The sequence below is a fragment of the Loxodonta africana genome, chromosome 2, assembly GCF_030014295.1.
Source record: "Loxodonta africana isolate mLoxAfr1 chromosome 2, mLoxAfr1.hap2, whole genome shotgun sequence".
In the NCBI taxonomy this organism is placed as follows: Eukaryota; Metazoa; Chordata; class Mammalia; order Proboscidea; family Elephantidae; genus Loxodonta; species Loxodonta africana.
The window spans coordinates 189,006,777-189,025,489 of NC_087343.1; the positions used below are offsets into that span (position 1 = coordinate 189,006,777).

At 39.5% G+C, this 18,713-nt stretch overlaps 1 protein-coding gene across 1 annotated transcript in view; it reads left to right on the top strand.

The window, feature by feature from the left end:
• Nucleotides 1–18,713, top strand: part of RANBP17 (RAN binding protein 17) — a 120,652-nt gene that overhangs the window by 592 nt on the left and 101,347 nt on the right. Inside the window, exons 2-4 of the mRNA XM_064279109.1 lie at nt 5,162–5,308; nt 12,416–12,506; nt 15,103–15,269. Of these exons, the coding sequence (XP_064135179.1) occupies nt 5,162–5,308; nt 12,416–12,506; nt 15,103–15,269 (405 nt within the window). The remainder of the gene's footprint in view (nt 1–5,161; nt 5,309–12,415; nt 12,507–15,102; nt 15,270–18,713) is intronic.

An 18,713-nucleotide genomic window follows, 5' to 3' on the forward strand; every position in this document is an offset into this window, starting at 1 on the left:
GGCAGGGGCCGTTTCTGTCAGGAATTGCGAAGGACTCCGCAGACGCCTCACTGGAGGAGGGAGCGGAGGCAGGGCACGCGCAAGAGGGTCGCGGAGATAAGGATGGTCCTCTTTCTCCTTGAGGAGAAAGGCCCGTGTATTACAGGGCAGCGCGCTGGCATATTGGTTCAGGTGTTCATTCTGTAAGCAGCTTTTGAGCCCCCCAGTGTGTCTTAAGCACTGCAAAGTTCTGGGGGGTAAAGGATTACATCTTACTATTCTTGCTCTCTTAGTGCTCAAAGATCATTACAGTACATGTGAAAATGTACAGGATATCATGGGAGCACAGAAAGGGTGCAGTCAGTCGTGTGTGTGTGTGTGTTTTGGAAGGGAGTGAGGCAGAACTGCTGTGCCGCCTAGACAAGGGATGCTTTGAGGAGCTTCCATTCCTCGGCTTACTGTTTATTGAATACCTATTATGCTTAAGTGCTGAAGATACAGCTCTAAGCAAAACACCATCTCTACACAAGGAACGTGCAATCTGGGGCGGGGGGGGGGTCTTGAAAGAATTGTGAGAGTTGAACAAGTGAAGAAGAAGAGTATAAAGACAGGAGGACATTATGCACCGAGGCAAAGAATTGTGGCACATTTTGGAAGCTTTGTCTAGTTGGAGCATAGGGTTATATAAAAGGGAAGGAGTAGGCGATATCTTCGGAGAGGTAGGCAGCTTCATAACGTGGAGACAGTATATCTAAGTGTCACAGCCCCCTCCTAGACTTCTTTGAAACCCCTGTGGTCACACTGACTCATTACTTTCTTATTTATTGATTGTTCCAAAGGGTCTTTTCTTTCCAACCAATCACTTGCCTGTTAGGTAATTGACAGCTCCAGGATGTTATAAACCAGGAGATAGCAAGCCCCACACATTACATTTTGACTCTTTCCCTCTTTTGAGGGTCCCCAGGTCAAAATAATGTATTTATTACCACTTCAGTAAATATACCCTCTGGGAAATTTTCATGGGAAGAATCTCACAGGGAAGACTTAGGAATTGTAAATAATGTAATCAGATGTTCACAGTTCAGGTGTAAATCTTGAAAGTACATTAAAACGTGTAGTGAAACTTTTTCAGACTTGGGAAGATGTTATAAATCACCCAGTCCTAGAGGACTTCAGACTTAGATGCAGTGTGGGAAAAATTAGATGCTAATGTGAAAACTACCATTCCATCTTAGTTTCCCAGAAATGTACTTAGCAGCAGCTGTGGTCTGATATAAATCAGCCTCAAAGTGGAGTTGGACAAATAAAAGATCAGACAGTTTTGGGGGGGGGGCCAGAAAAAAACTTTGAAATTTCTCAGTTTGAATTCTTTTAAGCGTAAGAGATCATATTGTTATCCAGATAACTCAAGGAGCATTTGTTAATAGTGATAACTAGTACCTAGCATTTTGAGTTTTCACATGCTCATTGTAGATTTTGAACCCCACAACTAACTTGAGAGGCGTGCAGATATATATTGTATTCCTGAAGACATGGAGTCTCAGCACAGTTGGGGCTTGTCCAAGTTTACAGAGTTAGAGTAGGCCCAATAACTCTTAAGTTTCATATTCTCTCCATTAGCCATATCTTAATGTCATCTACTCAACAGGATAGGTAGTCAAAAAGTATGGAATCGAGTGATTGGTAAAGAAGCTGATTTGTGTGGAACACAGGCCACTGCTTTACTGTCTTTTTCACATTATGGCATACATAAAAAATTATAATCGTGTGGCTCATGGAGGTAAGCTGGTCACAGCCAGCAGCCATCAGTGTGGCTGTCAGGAGGGCAAGGGGATCAGTATTCCAGGTATACCCATAACCCATTCTAAGCACATGCAGTCTGGTTAGGAAGATGTGACTTAGGGCACCCTGTCTTCTAGGAAGCAGTGGATCTGGATTATCTGAGAGGAGGCCACAGTTAGAAGATACTGTTGACGGTCATGGAGAGGTGTTCGACAGTCATGGAGAGGTGTTAAATCTGAGTCTTCATAGAAAGAGAATTGGTAGCGCATTATGACAAATTAGAAACGTACCCAGAGTTAGCGAAACAGTGAGGCCTAGAAACTATCTAGGTGGGGAAAATGTTTAAAGTGGGGAGTGGACAGACACTTCAAGTGGAGATCAGCAGGAAATACGTTAATTCAGTTTCTTTTTTTTTTTTAAGCAGCTTTCCAGATTTCCAAGAGGATGAAATTTTTAGATAAGTATAAAGAAGGTGAACAGACAGGGTCGAAAGTACGGACTAGGACGTCATCTGCAGGTAGATGATGACTGAAGTAATGGGTGTCAGAATCACATGGTAGTGAGGAGACAACATGTACTTAGGGTCTGTAAACTTATATTTGTCTAGAAATTGACCATTTACTGTATATTTGATCTTGAACAGCTAATATATATTTGATCTCTGAGCCGTAGTTTTTTTGTCTGTAAAATGGGCATGTGGAAAATAAGTACTCTGTAGGAGTCTACTTTTAAGAATTAGTTTGGGGAAAAAAAGGAAATACTTTGTAAACTGTCAGGCACAAAAACAAGTATTATCCTATTCATTGTAGAAGTAAGAGTTCTAAGATGCCCAGGAATAAATAAGCCTTCAGGGATGCTCAGTAAAAGGTAGTGAGGGGAAGAAGAAATGAAGTTCTTGTTTTCAGTTGCTGTCCAGTTAATTCCGACTCATGGCAAGTGTGTAGAGTAGAATTGCTCCTTAGGATTTTCAAGGCTGTGACTTTTCAGAAGCAGATTGCCAGGCTCGTCTTCGGAGGAGCCTCTGGGTGGGTTTGAACCTCAAATCCTTTGGCTAGTAGCTTAGTGCTTAACTGTTTGTGGATGGGAAATGAATAGCTTTAAGATAAAGGCAGTGTCTACTAATGGTAATCATGAGGCTTAATTACAGAAGCCAGGAAAGATAGAAGGAAGTAATTGAAAAGAGCTTTAAGTACAGTTGAGGTGGGATTTTTGTAGTAGTTTTTTACTATTAGAGGACTTTTTTTCCCTGATACAAAAGCCTTTATTTCTTTATTTTTTTTTAACTTTTTGAGGCATAGTTGACATACAATAGACTGCACAGGCTCTGTTTCCAAATAAGGTCACATGCACAGGTACTGGGGACTTGGACATATCTTTTGGGGGAACACAATTCAACCGACTACGTTGTTATTATTATTAGATAATATTAGTAATAAACACATGCGGTACTGATTCCTTTAATCCTCTGAACAATTTTATGAGGTAAGCACTAGTATTTGCATCACTTTTTGAGGGCTTTTGTTTTGTTCAACAGTTAGGTTTTGTTGCGCTTTCTGGCCCTGTTCTGTTTGCAAAGCCTACTTTCTTCAAGGAATCTTAGATCTAGAAAAATATATGACAGCAGAATCCGTTTATCATGAAATTATTCTGGGTTTTACCAGTTCTAAAATTCAATCATTCAGGTATATTAGATGAAGGAAAAGACTTCAGGTTTGGTCATGAGAAGGAAAAATGTAATCCTTTTCATTTTTATATTTTTTACTCTTGGAGAAAATCTGAGAATTCATATGTATTCATGAACTATGAATTTTCTATGCATTTTAATATCATGTACTGTATGTGGTAGTGTTTGAAGGTTTATTGAACCTATCTAGGTGGGGAAAATGTTTAAAATGTGGTTCACTTGAGGTCATCTGTCTTAATTTATCCACTCGTAACCTTCCTTTTGGACATCTATTTTCACTCTAGAAGAAAATCCCAAGTCTGGAATGCTGGGCTCTAACCTGGAGAGGGAAGTGGAAAATACCAGCAAGGAGCCGAGGAAGAGAGAGAAGTGAAAAGAGTAAAGGGAGCTGGAGGAGGTCTCATTTCAGTGTTACCCGTGTATACCTCTTAGGACAAGGAATATACATTTGAAGGAATGTTTGGACTAGAAGAGCTATAAGGCTACCACCTAAATATTCAGGCCATAAAAGGACAAAAAATAGAATTTCTTTAGAAATTTCCATTACCTTCATTTGTCTACCTGACATTGAAATCTGTGCCAACTTTTTTTTATGCTCCAGTGAATAATTCTCTAGTTCAGGTTCTAAAGAAAGTAGTTTGTTTTAGTAAGGTGCCTTTAGCACGACTTCTTTTAAGCAGAGAGGAATGTCAGACTTATTTTATATTCTTTCAGATTGTATCCGTGTGTCCTGTATCTTCAGATGAGATTATGTTTATAAAAAGAATGAATTATTCTTTGTGTTTATAAAATTAAAAAAAACAAAACAAAACCTGTTGCCAACGTTGATTCCAACTCATAGAAACCCTATAGAACAGAGTAGAACTGCCCCATAGAGTTTCCAAGGAGCGCCTGGTGGATTTGAACTGCCACCCTTTAGGCTGGCAGCTGTAGCACTTAACCACTATGCCACCAGGGTTTCCACTGTTTATAAAATAGGGACCTGCAAAATGATACCTAGTAATTACATTGCTATAAATACCATGGGGTCAAGTTACAGTTCCTGAAAATCATGACATAGTTGGCCTACAGCACTATAAGTTGTTAGTTCAGAGGCCCCAAATCAGCATATACTTATAATTACCATCATTTCTTTTTTATAGATGGAGCAATTGAAGTTCTTACAATTTGAGAAAGAACGTAAATTGGCAGAGTGACTGCAAAGCATGATCATTCCTGTACCCATCTCTCTAGCCTCACCTGGTGTTTCCTCCTTGCTGTGTGTTTACTATTGCACTGACCTTTATTGCCTCAAAATGATTGAGCACCTTTCCACTGCAACCCGCTGGTACATGCTATTTCTTTGCCTGAAAGGCTTCTAGTCTTTTTTCATCTGGCTCACTCTGTCAGCTCTCAGCATACATGTTACTTCTTTAGGCAAGCCTTTCCTAACACCCTGGATTATGCGTGTCCTCCCCTTTTCTGTACTCTTACTTTTCTATCATGGAGCTATCAATTTTATAATGAAATAATTTTTGGAGGTAGGAGATGTGTCTGTTTTGTTCAGCACTGTATTCCCTAGTAAGAAGTGGTAGCTCAATAATCATGTATTCGGTTATTGAGTAAAATCATGATTTTTGTATCACTTATTTCCTGTGGTTAGTATACTTAGGTTATTTTTTTTTTCATGCAAGTAAAATGTTAATTTTTTCTTTTTTTTTTTTTTTGCCTTTGAAGAGTTTGGCTGAATTGGAAGCACTATGTACTCACCTGTACGTAGGAACTGATCTTACCCAAAGAATAGAGGCTGAGAAAGCACTCCTGGAACTTATTGACAGCCCAGAATGTCTCAGCAAGTGTCAACTTTTATTAGAACAAGGAACAGTAAGTATTTGATAACAGTGATTAACCATGAAAGATCAGTAGATATGTGTCAGTGTTAATGCAGTGGTGTATGCTTGTGTTGATAACTGATAGATAGTGCCACATGTCTTTTTACTGTAGTTTATTTCACTGTCAAAGAGATTAATTAGGGAAAGAACTGAAAAGCCTGGAAAGCCCAGGAGTTGGAAATAGGAATGGTTTGAAATAGTTTCTTGGCTCTGGCTGATTCCTTTTTCTATTTCATATCAGTAGGCAGGAAACCCTGGTGGCGTAGTGGTTAAATGCTATGGCTGTTAACCGAGAAGTTTGCAGTTTGAATCTGCCAGGTGCTTCTTGGAAACTCTACGGGGCAGTTCTACTCTGTCCTATAGGGTCGCTATGAGTTGGAATCGACTCGACGGCAGTGGGGTTATCAGTAGGCAAGCATTACATTTTTAGAAAGTTGACTAACAGCTGTTTGTTTTTTTTAAATCTAGTTAGAGGAGGCAGGTTGTAATTAACTCTGAAACATGAAGGAATGATTCAGAAGAATGCTGACTACCTCTTGTCTGCCTCCCTTCTAGAGGTTCATAGCTGTTCATTCAGTAATCATTTAGCAAATCCTTAAATGCAGAACCAGGCACTGAACTGCCTACTTGGTTTATGTACATTCCTTAAAGTAGCTCAAGGTTTGGTTGGGGAGGTAGAGGTGTGTAAATAAAGAGCTGAGAAATGATAGGTGATCACTATGATAAAAGACTGTGTGGTTTGAAGCAGAGGATGGCAAACTTTGTCTGTAAAGGGCCAGATAGTAAATATTTTAGGCTTTGTGGGCCAACAGGCAAAATTTAGGATATTTTGTAGGTACTTCTATAACAAGAGAAAAGACAAATTTCCACAAAGTTTTATTGATGAAATTCAAGATATAATAATAGTTGAGTACATTTTTTTAAATACAGGTCTACTAATGAAAAGATAGAATTATTCATTTAGGGATTAATATTTTGCTAAATTGGGATTCATAGTTACTGTTCCATATTATCAACATTGATTGCAAATGTTTGTATGGTAATGCTCATCTGTAATGAGATTTTTTTTTTTAATTAACTTTTGTTGAGCTTCAAGTGAACGTTTACAAATCAAGTCAGACTGTCACATATAAGTTTATATACACCTTACTCCGTACTCCCACTTGCTCTCCCCCTAATGAATCAGCCCTTCCAGTCTCTCCTTCGGTGACAATATTGCCAGCTTCCAATTCTCTCTATCCTCCCATCCCCCCTCTAGACAGGAGATGCCAACACAGTCTCAAGTGTCCACCTGATATAATTAGCTCACTCTTCATCAGCATCTCTCTCCTACCCACTGTCCAGTCCCTTTCATGTCTGATGAGTTGTCTTCGGGAATGGTTCCTGTCCTGTGCCAACAGAAGGTTTGGGGACCATGACCGCCGGGATTCCTCTAGTCTCAGTCAGACCATTAAGTATGGTCTTTTTGTGAGAATTTGGGGTCTGCATCCCACTAATCTCCTGCTGCCTCAGGGGTCCTCTGCTGTGCTCCCTGTCAGGGCAGTCATCGATTGTGGCCGGGCACCAACTAGTTCTTCTGGTCTCAGGATGATGTCGTTCTCTGGTTCATGTGGCCCTTTCTGTCTCTTGGGCTCTTAGTTATCGTGTGACCTTGGTGTTCTTCATTCTCCTTTGATCCAGGTGGGTTGAGACCAATTGATGCATCTTAGATGGCTGCTTGTTAGCATTTAAGACCCCAGACGCCACATTTGTAATGAGATTTTATTGATTTCATCTTTAAAAATATCTTTTCTCACAGATCAGTACTGCCAAATACTTGTATCAGTCCATGACCGAATGATTTTTTTTTTAAATTTATGTTTGTTGTTGACGAGAGTATGCACAGTAGAACATATACCAATTCAACAGTTTCTGTATGTACAATTTTTTTTCTTTTATTGTTTTGTGACATTAGTTGCAATCCTCACAATGTGACAGCACACTCCCCCTTTCCATTCTGGGTTCCCTGTGTCCATTTGACCAGTTCGTGTCCCTTCCTGCCTTCTCATCCTGCTTTCAGACAGGAGCTGCCTACTTGGTCTCATATATCTGTTGGAACTGAGAAGCACATTCCTCATGTGTATTATTTTTTTGTTTTATAATCCTGTCTTATCTTTGTCTAAAGAGTGGGCTTTGGGAATGGTTTCGGTTTGGGGTTAACAGTGCGTCTGGGGGCCATAGTTTCAGGGGTTCCTCCAGTCTCTGTCAGACCATTAAGCCTGGTCTTTTTACATGAATTTGATTTCTGTTCTACATTTTTCTCCTACTCTGAGACTCTCTGCTGTGTTCCCTGTCAGGGCCATCATTGGTGGTAGTCAGGCACCATCTAGTTCTGCTGGTCTCACGCTGGTGGAGTCTGGTTCATTTGGTCCTTTAGTCCTTTGGGCTAGTGTTTTCCATGTGTCTTTGGTTTTCTACATGTACAGTTTAGTGACATTGATTACATTCTTCCAGTTGTGCAACCATTCTCACCCTCCCTTTCCAAATCGTTCCTCCCCATTAATATAAACTTACTGCCAGCTAAGTTTCCTGTCTAATTTTTGGAGTTGCTCTTGTCAATTTGATCCCATATACATAGATCTTAAAAGAGCACAGTGCTGAAAGCAGACATTTCTTTACTAGTTAAACTAAACTACTACTTGGTTTTAAGAAGACTTTAGGGGATATTTTTGGTTTAAGTTTAAAGATTATCTCAGGGTAATAGTTTTCGGGGGTTCATTCATGCCCTGTGGCTTCAGAAAGTCTGGATTCTGTGAGAATTTGAAATTCTGTTCTGCATTTCCCCTCTTTTGGTTAGAGTTTTTCTGTAGAATTTTTGATTAAAATGTTCAGTAATAGTAGGTGGACACTCTCCAGTTCCTCTGGTCTCAGGTGAAAGGGGGTTCGGTTGTCTAGGGAGACAATTAGCCACACATTCTGTTTCCTCCCATGAGTGTATGATTTTAATTGATGATATTCATCACTTTGAAGGCCTTTATAGAATTCTGTTAAATTTTTTCTTGATATTTGCCTTTTAACATGTCATCACATTGTAGATAAATCACTTCCAATTGAAGGTTAGATGGAAACTCCTCAATTGTGCAGTTGAATGGATTTTGAAATTTACTTTGTTCTTGCATCAAGATATAAAAAACACTGCTGGAGCTATAACTTAAACTCAGAAAATACATCTGCTGCAAATTTGTGTGGAGGTGGAGATCTCGCTACTTGTTTTAACTTTTGACAGCATGGAAAGTGTATAAAGCAGCTTGACATTACATGTGATTCACACATAGTTGTCATCGAAATGACTTTATGCAGCATAATCACTCAGCACTGTTTACCTTCTGTTTACCTTTTAGGAAATGTTGTAATTTTAGGAACACATTATCAAGTGTTCAACAAAAGCCAATTTCCAAAGCCATTTATTGTTCAGTAGTGGTGTTTGAAGGTAGTTCTTCCCTTTCAGGATAATTTCAGTCCTGAGCTCAAAAAATTGCAGTAAAACTTCACCACTGCTAAGCTATTGAGTGTTGTGTGGTAGGGAAAGTCAAGATATTCAGCTTCGATTTCTGAAGAAATTCACAGAGCTGAAGATAAATTTAAGCCTCCAAAAGCAAATGCAGTCTGCTGTTAACACTACCAATTCATTAACATATGATAGATTCAAGTATTTTCTACAGAGCACCTGCTGATGAGTGATTCAGTGAATACCATAGGCTTTAAACATCTTACATCTTCACAAGCTTTGTAAATTTGTCCAACCAATCCCTCTTCTGCACCACATATTTTTACCACCATCGGTTGTAATACATCTTAGCACATTTTACTTGAGGTTGTACTGAATTGGTGTTTTCCTAACTTCTTTGAAAATGTTCTAGCCTATAGTTCCACACAGACTGTTCATAGAGGCAAATTCTTCAGTCACTTCAAACTCAGCATTGACTTCTGGCATAACAGAGAGTATGTCTCAGTAACAGCAACAGTATCAGTAACAGCTGTCCACTCATCAAGAACCAAGGAGAGAACCTCTCCAAATCATTTGCATTGTTTTTAAATCGACTTTTGAAGTTATTCAGATGTCAACTCTTCAAGCTTTTGTCCTCATTGAAAGACTAGTAGTCTTTAACAAGTTTTTTCTACATACATAACTTCAAGTTTTTTCTACATACATAACTTCTGTTGCTGCAGTAAAACCATAATGATTTAATTAACTTACCATTAGTAAATGGCTTTTCTTGCTTGGCTAACAGATGTTTTGTTAATTTCCACGTTGAAACTCAACATTGGTTGCAGCCTTATTTTCGTATTTTATTTTTGTAAAGAAATTCCCCTGGGATGAGGTGTTTTCTGAATTTTTTGCTTTTTCTGACTATTGCTTTCTTGTTAGATGGGACTGTTAAAAGCGCTTAGTGTGGTATTGTCAACCTATATTGTATTCTTTAGGACAGTTATAGTGTCATTGCGGAAAAGCCCTGTTGGCACAGTGGTTAAGAGCTCAACTGCTAACCAAAAGGTTGGCAGTTCAAATGTACCAGGCACTCCTTGGAAACCCTGTGGGGCAGTTCTACTATGTCCTATAGGGTCACTATGAGTCGGAATTGACATGACGGCAACGGGTTTGGTTTTATAGTGTCATTGCATAAAAAGCGCAGTGCTTTGCCAGTAATTCAATAACAATAATTCATATTCCACTGTGCCTTAAAAGCTACACATTTGAAATCTGCCTTTACCTCCTGTTGTTTTGACACGATAGGTATGCAGTGGTAATAATAAAAAGTACATTCCATGTCATGGCAATACTCATGGCGCTCTAGATACTGTCGAGTTATGACTACACCACTGAAATTTATAGTGAGCTCAGCAGCAGTTGGAGGGCCCCACGTATGGTCTCTGTCTCAGCTATTCAACCCTGCCTTTATAGCACAAAAGTAGCTGTAGACAGTATATAAATGAATGAGCATGGTTGTGTTCTAACCTTTATAGCACAAAAGTAGCTGTAGACAATATATAAATGAATGAGCATGGTTGTGTTCTAATTTATTTAGAGACACTGAAATTTGGATTTCATGTAATTTTCACATATCACAAAATATTATTCTTTTGATATTTTTTATCAGCTGTTTAAAATTGTGAAAACCATTCTTAGCTCATGGGCTGTGCAAAAACAGGCAGTGGGCTGCATTTGGTCCATGGACTGTATAGTTTGCCTACCTCTTGCCTTAGAGAAAAAAAAGAGGGACTATCTTTGCAAGGAATTTCTGGGGGTAGAATGAATAGCTGAACTGAATTTTCAAGAATGAGCACGTGCTTAGAGAGTTTGAGTAAGTCACTATTAAGACATTCGACTGTGTGGATCATAACAAATTATGGAAAACATTGCACAAAATTGGAATTCCAGAACACTTACTGGTGTTCATGCAGAAACTGTACATAGACCAAGAGGCAGTCATTTGAACAGAACAAGGGAATACTGTGTGGTTTAAAATCAGGAAAAGGTGTGCATCAGGATTGTATCCTTCCACCATTTTTGTTCAGTCTGTATGCTGAACAAGTAATCCGAGAAGCTGGACTATGTGAAGAAGAACGCAGCATTAGGATTGGAGGAAGACTCATTAACAACCTGCAATGTGCAGATGACACAACCTTGCTTTCTGAAAGCAAAGAGGACTTGAAGCACTTACTGATGAAGATCAAAGACTATATAGCCTTCAGTATGGATTACACCTCAACATAAGGAAAACAAAAATCTTCACAGTTGGACCAATAAGCAACATGGTAAAGAGAAAAAAGATTGAAGTTGTCAAGTATTTCATTTTACTTGGATCCACAGTCAACACTCATGGAAGCAGCAATCAAGAAATCAAATGACGTATTGCATTGGACAAATCTGCTGTAAAAGACCTCTTTAAAGTGTTAAAAAGCAAAGATGTCAGTTTTAGGACTAAGGCTGATCCAAGACATGATATTCATAGTCTCCTCATTTGCATTTGAAAGCCAGGCAGTGAATAAGGAAGACTGAAGAAGAATTGATGCCTTTGAGTTACGGTATTGGCAAAGAGTATTGACTGTACTACAGACTGCCAGAAGAATAAACTAACCTGTCTTTGAAAGTACAGCCAGAATGCTCCTTAGAAGCAAGGATGGCAAGACTTTGTGTCACATACTTCGGACACGTTATCAGGGCAGCCAATCCCTGGAGAAGGAAATCATGCTTGGTAAGGTAGAGAGTCATCGAAAAAGAGGAAGACCCTCAAAAAGATGGGTTGATACAATGGCTGCAGCAGTGGGCTTAAACATAGCAACAGTTGTGAGGATGGCGGAGGATTGAGCAGGGTTTTGTTCTGTTGTACATAGGATGGCTGTGAGTTAGAACTGACTCAACAGTGTCTAACAAAAACAACATTAAGACAGTTAAGGATCCCTGGTGGGGCAGTGGTTAAGTGCTAGGCTGCTAACCGAAAGGTTGGCGGTTCAAACCGGCAAGCTGCTCCACAGGCAAAAAGGCCTGGCAATCTTCTGCTGTAATGATTCCAGTCTAGAAAACCCTATGGGGCAGTTCTACTCTGTCCTGTAGGGTGGCTATGAATTAGAATTGACTCCACAACACACAACAACAACATTAAGACAATTGATAGCCAGAGAAAAATAGTCAGACATGGTTCTGAAGAAGTAGGGAGGTGAGAGTGGGGAAGGCATTGAAAGGAACAAAAAGAAGGCTGTTAAAGATGGACCGTGGTGAGGAGTGGAACCAGGTGAATTTGAAGAGATAATCAGAGGCCTGATCATGTGGTCTATGGTAAAGAGTATTTTATTTGAACTTGTCTGTGGTCATTTATTTCTCTGATTGTTTGCTGTTATTTGAGGATACTATCTGCACCTCCCTTAGCTACTGATCCCTTATGAGGGGTCGTATGTTGTGTGTATATATATATGCGTGTGTGTGTGTTTTATGCAAATCTACTGAGCTGATTTGGGAAACCTGAAATAGTCTCATTATTCCTTAGGAAAAGTTCCTGTCATAGTGTTTTGATCATTCTAATTTCATTTGTGACAACAAATAAAAATTTATTCTTTACAGACATCCTATGCCCAGCTCCTCGCAGCAACATGTCTTTCAAAACTCGTTAGCCGAGTCAGACCTTTACCTGTTGAACAGAGGATAGATATCAGTAAGTGGTTTATTATGCTTTTATGAAATTGCACTTTATAAATAAACTTTTTTTTTTAATTTGCTAAACTGTTACTAAGCATGTGAATTATTTAATTCTGCCATTTTTTTAGGGTGAGTAGTCAAGTCTTCTTTTCCCATCCAGTGATGAACAGTGATGTGTGTTATACAAAGCTACACGTAATCAAAAAAGCATTTTAGTTTCATAATAAATAATAGCTAGCATTTTATAGTGTTTACTATTTGCTAGATTTGCACAATCTTGTTTTATCTTCCAAACAAACTTATGAGATGGGCACTGTTGTTATTCTTGTGCAAATGAGGAAATTAGATTTGAATAACCTCTGTGTTTATCTCTTCACTAGTCGATGGATGTTTGGGTTTTTTCTCCTTTTTGCTAACTATGAATAATGCTAACTTGAACATTGACATACAAGTCTTTGTGTCGACATATGTTTTCATTTCTCTTGAGTAGATAGATACCTAGGAGTACAGTTGCTGGGCCATAAGGTAGATTTATGCTTACCTTTTAAGAAACTGCCAAACTGTTTTCCAAAGTGGCTGTACCATTTTGCATTCTTACCAGCCATGTGTGAAGGTTCCAGTTTCTCCATATCCTCACCACATAAATCCTTTCTTGAGCATCTTGTGGTAGTTCCTTTTTATTCCATGTATTTCTTATTGTGCTTTAAGTGAAAGTTTATAAATCAAGTCAGTCTCTCACACGAAAACCCATATACACCTTGCTACATACTCCCAATTTCTCTCCCCCTAATTTTAATGAGACAGCTACTCCCTTCCGCCACTCTCTCTTTTCGTGTCCATTTCGCCAGCTTCTAACTGCCTCTTCCGTCTCATCTCCCCTTCAGGCAGGAGATGCCAGCATAGTCTTAAGTGTCCACCTGATCCAAGAAGCTCACTCCTCACCAGCATCCCTCTCCAACCCATTGTCCAGTCCAATCCCTGTCTGAAGAGTTGGCTTTGGGAATGTTCCTGTCTTGGGCCAACAGAAGGTCTGGGGGCCATGACCACTGGGGTCATTCTAGTCTCAGTCAGACAATTAAGTCTGGTGTTTTTATGAGAATTTGGGGTCTGCATCCCACTGCTCTTCTGCTCCCTCAGGGGTTCTCTGTTGTGTTCCCTGTCAGGGCAGTCATCAGTTGTAGCCGGGCACCATCTAGTTCTTCTGGTCTCAGGCTGTTGTTTTCCCCTTTATTTTACATTTATTTTGTATGTTTTCTGGTAGCCTTTGTAGCGTATTTGTTACCTGACTTCAATTACTTAGTCCACTAGAAGCTCATAGCTGAATTTCCTACTCACCTTTAATAATTTTGGTATATTAACTTTATTCCAAGCTTTACTGTTCTATTCTTACTTTTTTAAATTTCTGTACTTATTTTATCATATGTACTATTAAAAAAAAAAATTTTTTTTTTTTTTTACTATTTGTATTTTTGTATGCTGCTTAAACAAGATAGTTTTTCTATAACATGACATGCATTTTCCTAAAACTGACTGTGCTGTGTAATGTCATGCAGTAAAAGCCATAGGGCTTATGAGAAAAATGGGGTTATGGAAACAACATTGCAAAACTTTGTCAATGGCACATTAAAAAAAAAAAGACAAATCTAATAAAAGCAGTAGGTTGTTTTATACATATTAAATAGTTTAGAAATTCGTAAGTACTGTAATAAATACGAAACGTTACCTTGATAAAGACTCGAAGTTTATTTGGGAACGTGGGCATCAGAAGGGTTGCACCTCATGAGTTACTATGAAGTGGTAGAAGGAAGATTATGGAAAGGAGATGGGAAGTTATAACACCAGATGAGGATGAGAGTGGCTTATAACACGCAGGGTGAACTTAGGTAGCTGGTATGTGTTAGAAGTGTGTGCATTTTGTGTATTCTTACATGGCTGAGTTCAGTTGGCCTGGTTGGAGTTTTCTGCATTCACTTAGCTTTTTTTTGTGGATGAAATCACATATAAACAAAAGTAACATTCTCGTTGTATTCAAATTACAGTCAAACTGCAGTCAGTCCCCGGGTTACGAATATCTGACTTACATACAACTCATAGTTAACGTGCTGTCCTTCATAAAGCCTATTATATTAAAAACTCGAGGTACGTACAGTGGTTTATAATAAATGGTAGCGACTTTGCGATGCACATCAAAATGTTATTATTACTGTATTATTACCTTAAAGATGTTTTAGTGCATCTGGAAGTGTTTCTTTAATGTTTCTTATGCATAGAAAGGTACACTACATATAATATACTAAGACAAACATTTGACTGACGTTAGATATGAACTGTACCCAACTGTTAAACCTTATGTACAAATTTGACTTAAATACAGATTTAGGAATGGAACTCATTCGTAACCCGGAAACTGCCCATATCTCCTAATACATCGATTGCATTGAAACAAATTTGCGTTTTTAAAACAAGGCTTAGAACTGACTATATAAATAAGTACATATCTTGGGGAAAAGGGTTAACTTTTTGTCAAAGAGTTATTGACGTCTCTTTTTCTTCACATGACTTACATTATGTTACTGAAAAGTCCAAATGATCACAGAATATTTTCTTTATAGGAAACTACATTCTGCATTATGTGGCATCACAACCCAAGCTGGCTCCCTTTGTCATCCAAGCTCTTGTTCAAGTCATTGCTAAAATAACTAAGTTGGGGTGGTTTGAGGTTCAGAAAGACCAGTTTATCTTCAGAGAAATTATTGCTGATGTGAAAAAGTTTCTACAGGTAAGAAGGTCTTATTACATTATTGGGACATCACTAGTTGCTTTTTTAGTTTAGAATACTACTACTTATAAAGCTCTGTAATCTGATGTGTAGCAACCAGTACCATATTAATTATGATTTATTATTCATTCTCAGGTCATTTATCTTTTATTGTAAGTAAATAAGGATCATGCTGTTATAGAGTTCTGTAACTTCCAAACCAGAAGAATGCAAAGTATAATGTTTTCTAATTTAAAAAATATATGCTCTTCTTTTGTGATATGTATCTATTTATGTACTACATATATATAAAACATGTATAATGCTTTTCATATATTATCTAATTCAATCCTCCTTTTAATCCTGTGAAATGGATTTCATTTTGTCAGTGAGAAAACAGGCTTAGAAAGGTCAAGTAGTCTCCATAAAGTCACATAGTGACCTAGTAAAATATAGAGCTAGCACTTCAACAAGCCTTCTACCTTTAAGATAGACATATTTAAAATTTTTGTACTGTACCACTTTGACTGTATCAATTTTTCAAGAATGTTTTTCAACCTAACTGATTGAAGTTATGTGCATTTTTAACATTTAAGTTACACAAATTCAGGTATTTGGACTCTGGAAAAAAAAAAAAGGCAAGAGGAAATTAAATTGTGCTAGCAATTCCACTTGCCATTTCACACAGTAATTGTGTGGGGGTGAGTGTGAGGTGGAAAATCTAAATCTGCTGTTGGTTCCTGTGTGCTTTCTTCTTGATAACCGTGCCCTATCCAGTGTAATTCAAATATTTAAATACGCTTTTTTCCCTACAAACGCTGTTACTAATTACAAGACACTACCTTAGCTAGTGTTTAGCTGAAGGAACAGTAATCTGTGACAGTTCTAGAAGAAAAACTGACGGTGTTGGATTAATTGAGAGATGGTTCAGTATTGGTTTATTAGCAGTTAGGGGTAATTATCACTTTGAAATTTTACTTCTTAGTAACTTTAAAATTTAACCACTGTTTAAGATATAATTCTATCATATAGTTCCATACTGAAAACTTCAGAATATGAAATACTAGACTCTTTTGTTCATGTTATTAAATCGCTGGTTAACAAATATTCCCAGGAATAAGTGCATTTCTTAGCCCTGAGGAGATCAGCGTACAGTGAGGCAGAGGGATAGTTTGTTATGAGGCTGATGAGCTCTTACTTTAGAGTTGTGCTTGTAATTTTGGCTAACACAGTAGCTTCCCCCTCATATCTATAGAGTTGCTATGAGTCAGAATCATCTAGATGACAGTGGGTTTTTCGTTTGGTTTCATATCATTTACTAAGATTCCACACAATTTATCAAGAATCGTTAGCAGTTGGCAGAGCCAACATGGCACTATAGACAGAAGCACTATGCTGTTCCTCTGCAGCAAAGACCCAAAAAACTAAGTAAAACAGATACAGACATCAGTCCTGAAACCATAAGCATCAAATGAAGGAATAAAGAACTTGATCAAGTAGGGTCTTAAACGCTAGCAAGTGGCCATCTAAGATGCATCAATTGGTCTCAGCCCACCTAGATCAAAGGAGAATGAAGAACACCAAGGACACAAGGTAATTACGAGCCCAAGAGGCAGAAAGGGCCACATAAACCAGAGACTACATCAGCCTGAGACCAGAAGAACTAGATGGTGCCCGGCTACAACTGATGACTGCCCTGACAGGGAACACAACAGAGAACCCCTGAGGGAGCAGGAGAACAGTGGGGTGCAGACCCCAAATTCTCATAAAAACACCAGACTTAATTGTCTGACTGAGACTAGAATGACCCCAGTGGTCATGGCCCCCAGACCTTCTATTGGCCCAGGACAGGAGCATTCCCAAAGCCAACTCTTCAGACAGGGATTGGACTGGACAATGGGTTGGAGAGGGATGCTGGTGAGGAGTGAGCTTCTTGGATCAGGTGGACACTTAAGACTATGCTGGCATCTCCTGCCTGAAGGGGAGATGAGACGGTAGAGGCAGTCAGAAGCTGACGAAATGGACACAAAAAGAGAGAGTGGCGGGAGGGAGTAGCTGTCTCATTAGGGGGAGAGAAATTGGGAGTATGTAGCGAGGTGTACATAAGTTTTCGTGAGAGACTGACATGATTTGTAAACTTTCACTTAAAGCACAATTAAAAAAAAAAACAAAAACTTGATCAAGTACCAAATGGAACAAGAAACTGACAAAGAACAGAGAATGAGGAGAGCTAAGGAGTGGAGGTCCCCTACCAGCTAATGTGGCACAGATTTGCCATCTTGGATTATAGCCACTAAGGAATGCAGACAGGGAGTACAGGAAGGCAACTTCACAGAGCTCCGAACAAGAGACAGAGCACCCGGTAACTAGGGATACACGCTTTCTCAACCCCTACCCTTCTTCCCTGTTTGTGGCCTACACCGCTTTCCAACGGGTCATGGTCACTCAGTCGGAGAGACATTGACTCGCTGCCTCCTGGATTCACCATCTTTGACCTTAGCCACCAAGGACCATGGACAAGGAGTATGGGAAGGCAGCTTCAAGGAGCTCTGAACAAGAGACAGAGCACTTGGCAACCAGGGATGCATGCTTTCCCATCCCCACCCTTCTTCCCGCTACGTGGCCTCTACCACTTTCCAGCGGGTCACAGTCGCTTGGCCAGAGAGATGCCAGCGAACTGCCACTCGGGTCTGCCCTGCTCTTACTGGCTGGCCCTTTCAGTGCTGTTTTTCTGTTTGTTGTTGTTTTGGTTTATTTTTTTTTGTTTGTTTTTTGGTTATTTTTTGTTGCTTCTTTCTTCCTTTGTTTCCTTTCTCCTGCCCAGCTAGCCCTGTGTGCTGTTCTCCCCTTCCTGATGGGCTGTGATTTTTTTTGTTCTGTTTATTTTCTCTCTCTCTCCTTTCCTTTCTCCCACCCACCCAGCCCTGTGCACTGCCTCTGAACCTTCTTGAGGAGCTGAGCTGCACTGCTGAGCCGGAGATCACGGTGCACTGCCTCCCCAAATCTGTGTTGCTATCACTGACTGAATCTGTCAGTCCCTTATAATTAATTTTTTATTCACTTTTTTTTTTGTTTTTTCTTCACTCTCTCCCTTCCTTCCTTCCCTTTCTCCCACTCACCTAGCTCTGTGTGCCCCTCCTGCCCTTGGCAGGCTGTGCTGTAACACTCGACTGGAGAGCCTCTGGCACGTGGCCCTTCGAGGTCTGCGCCACTCCCACAGGTCAGCTCCCTCGGCTCCATATTTTCAATTTTTCTTTCTTTCCCCTTCTCCCTCCCACCTAGGCCCTGCAGTGCCTCCACCCCTTCCTGACGGGCTGTGCCTGATTGGATAGATATCACCTCGCTGCCACCTCAATTCTGTCCTGCCCCCAAAGGCCGGCTCCCCCACCACTATATATTTTTTTAATTTGTTTGTTGGTTGGTTTCATCTTTTCCTTCCCCTCTTTCCTTTTCTTTCCCCTGCCC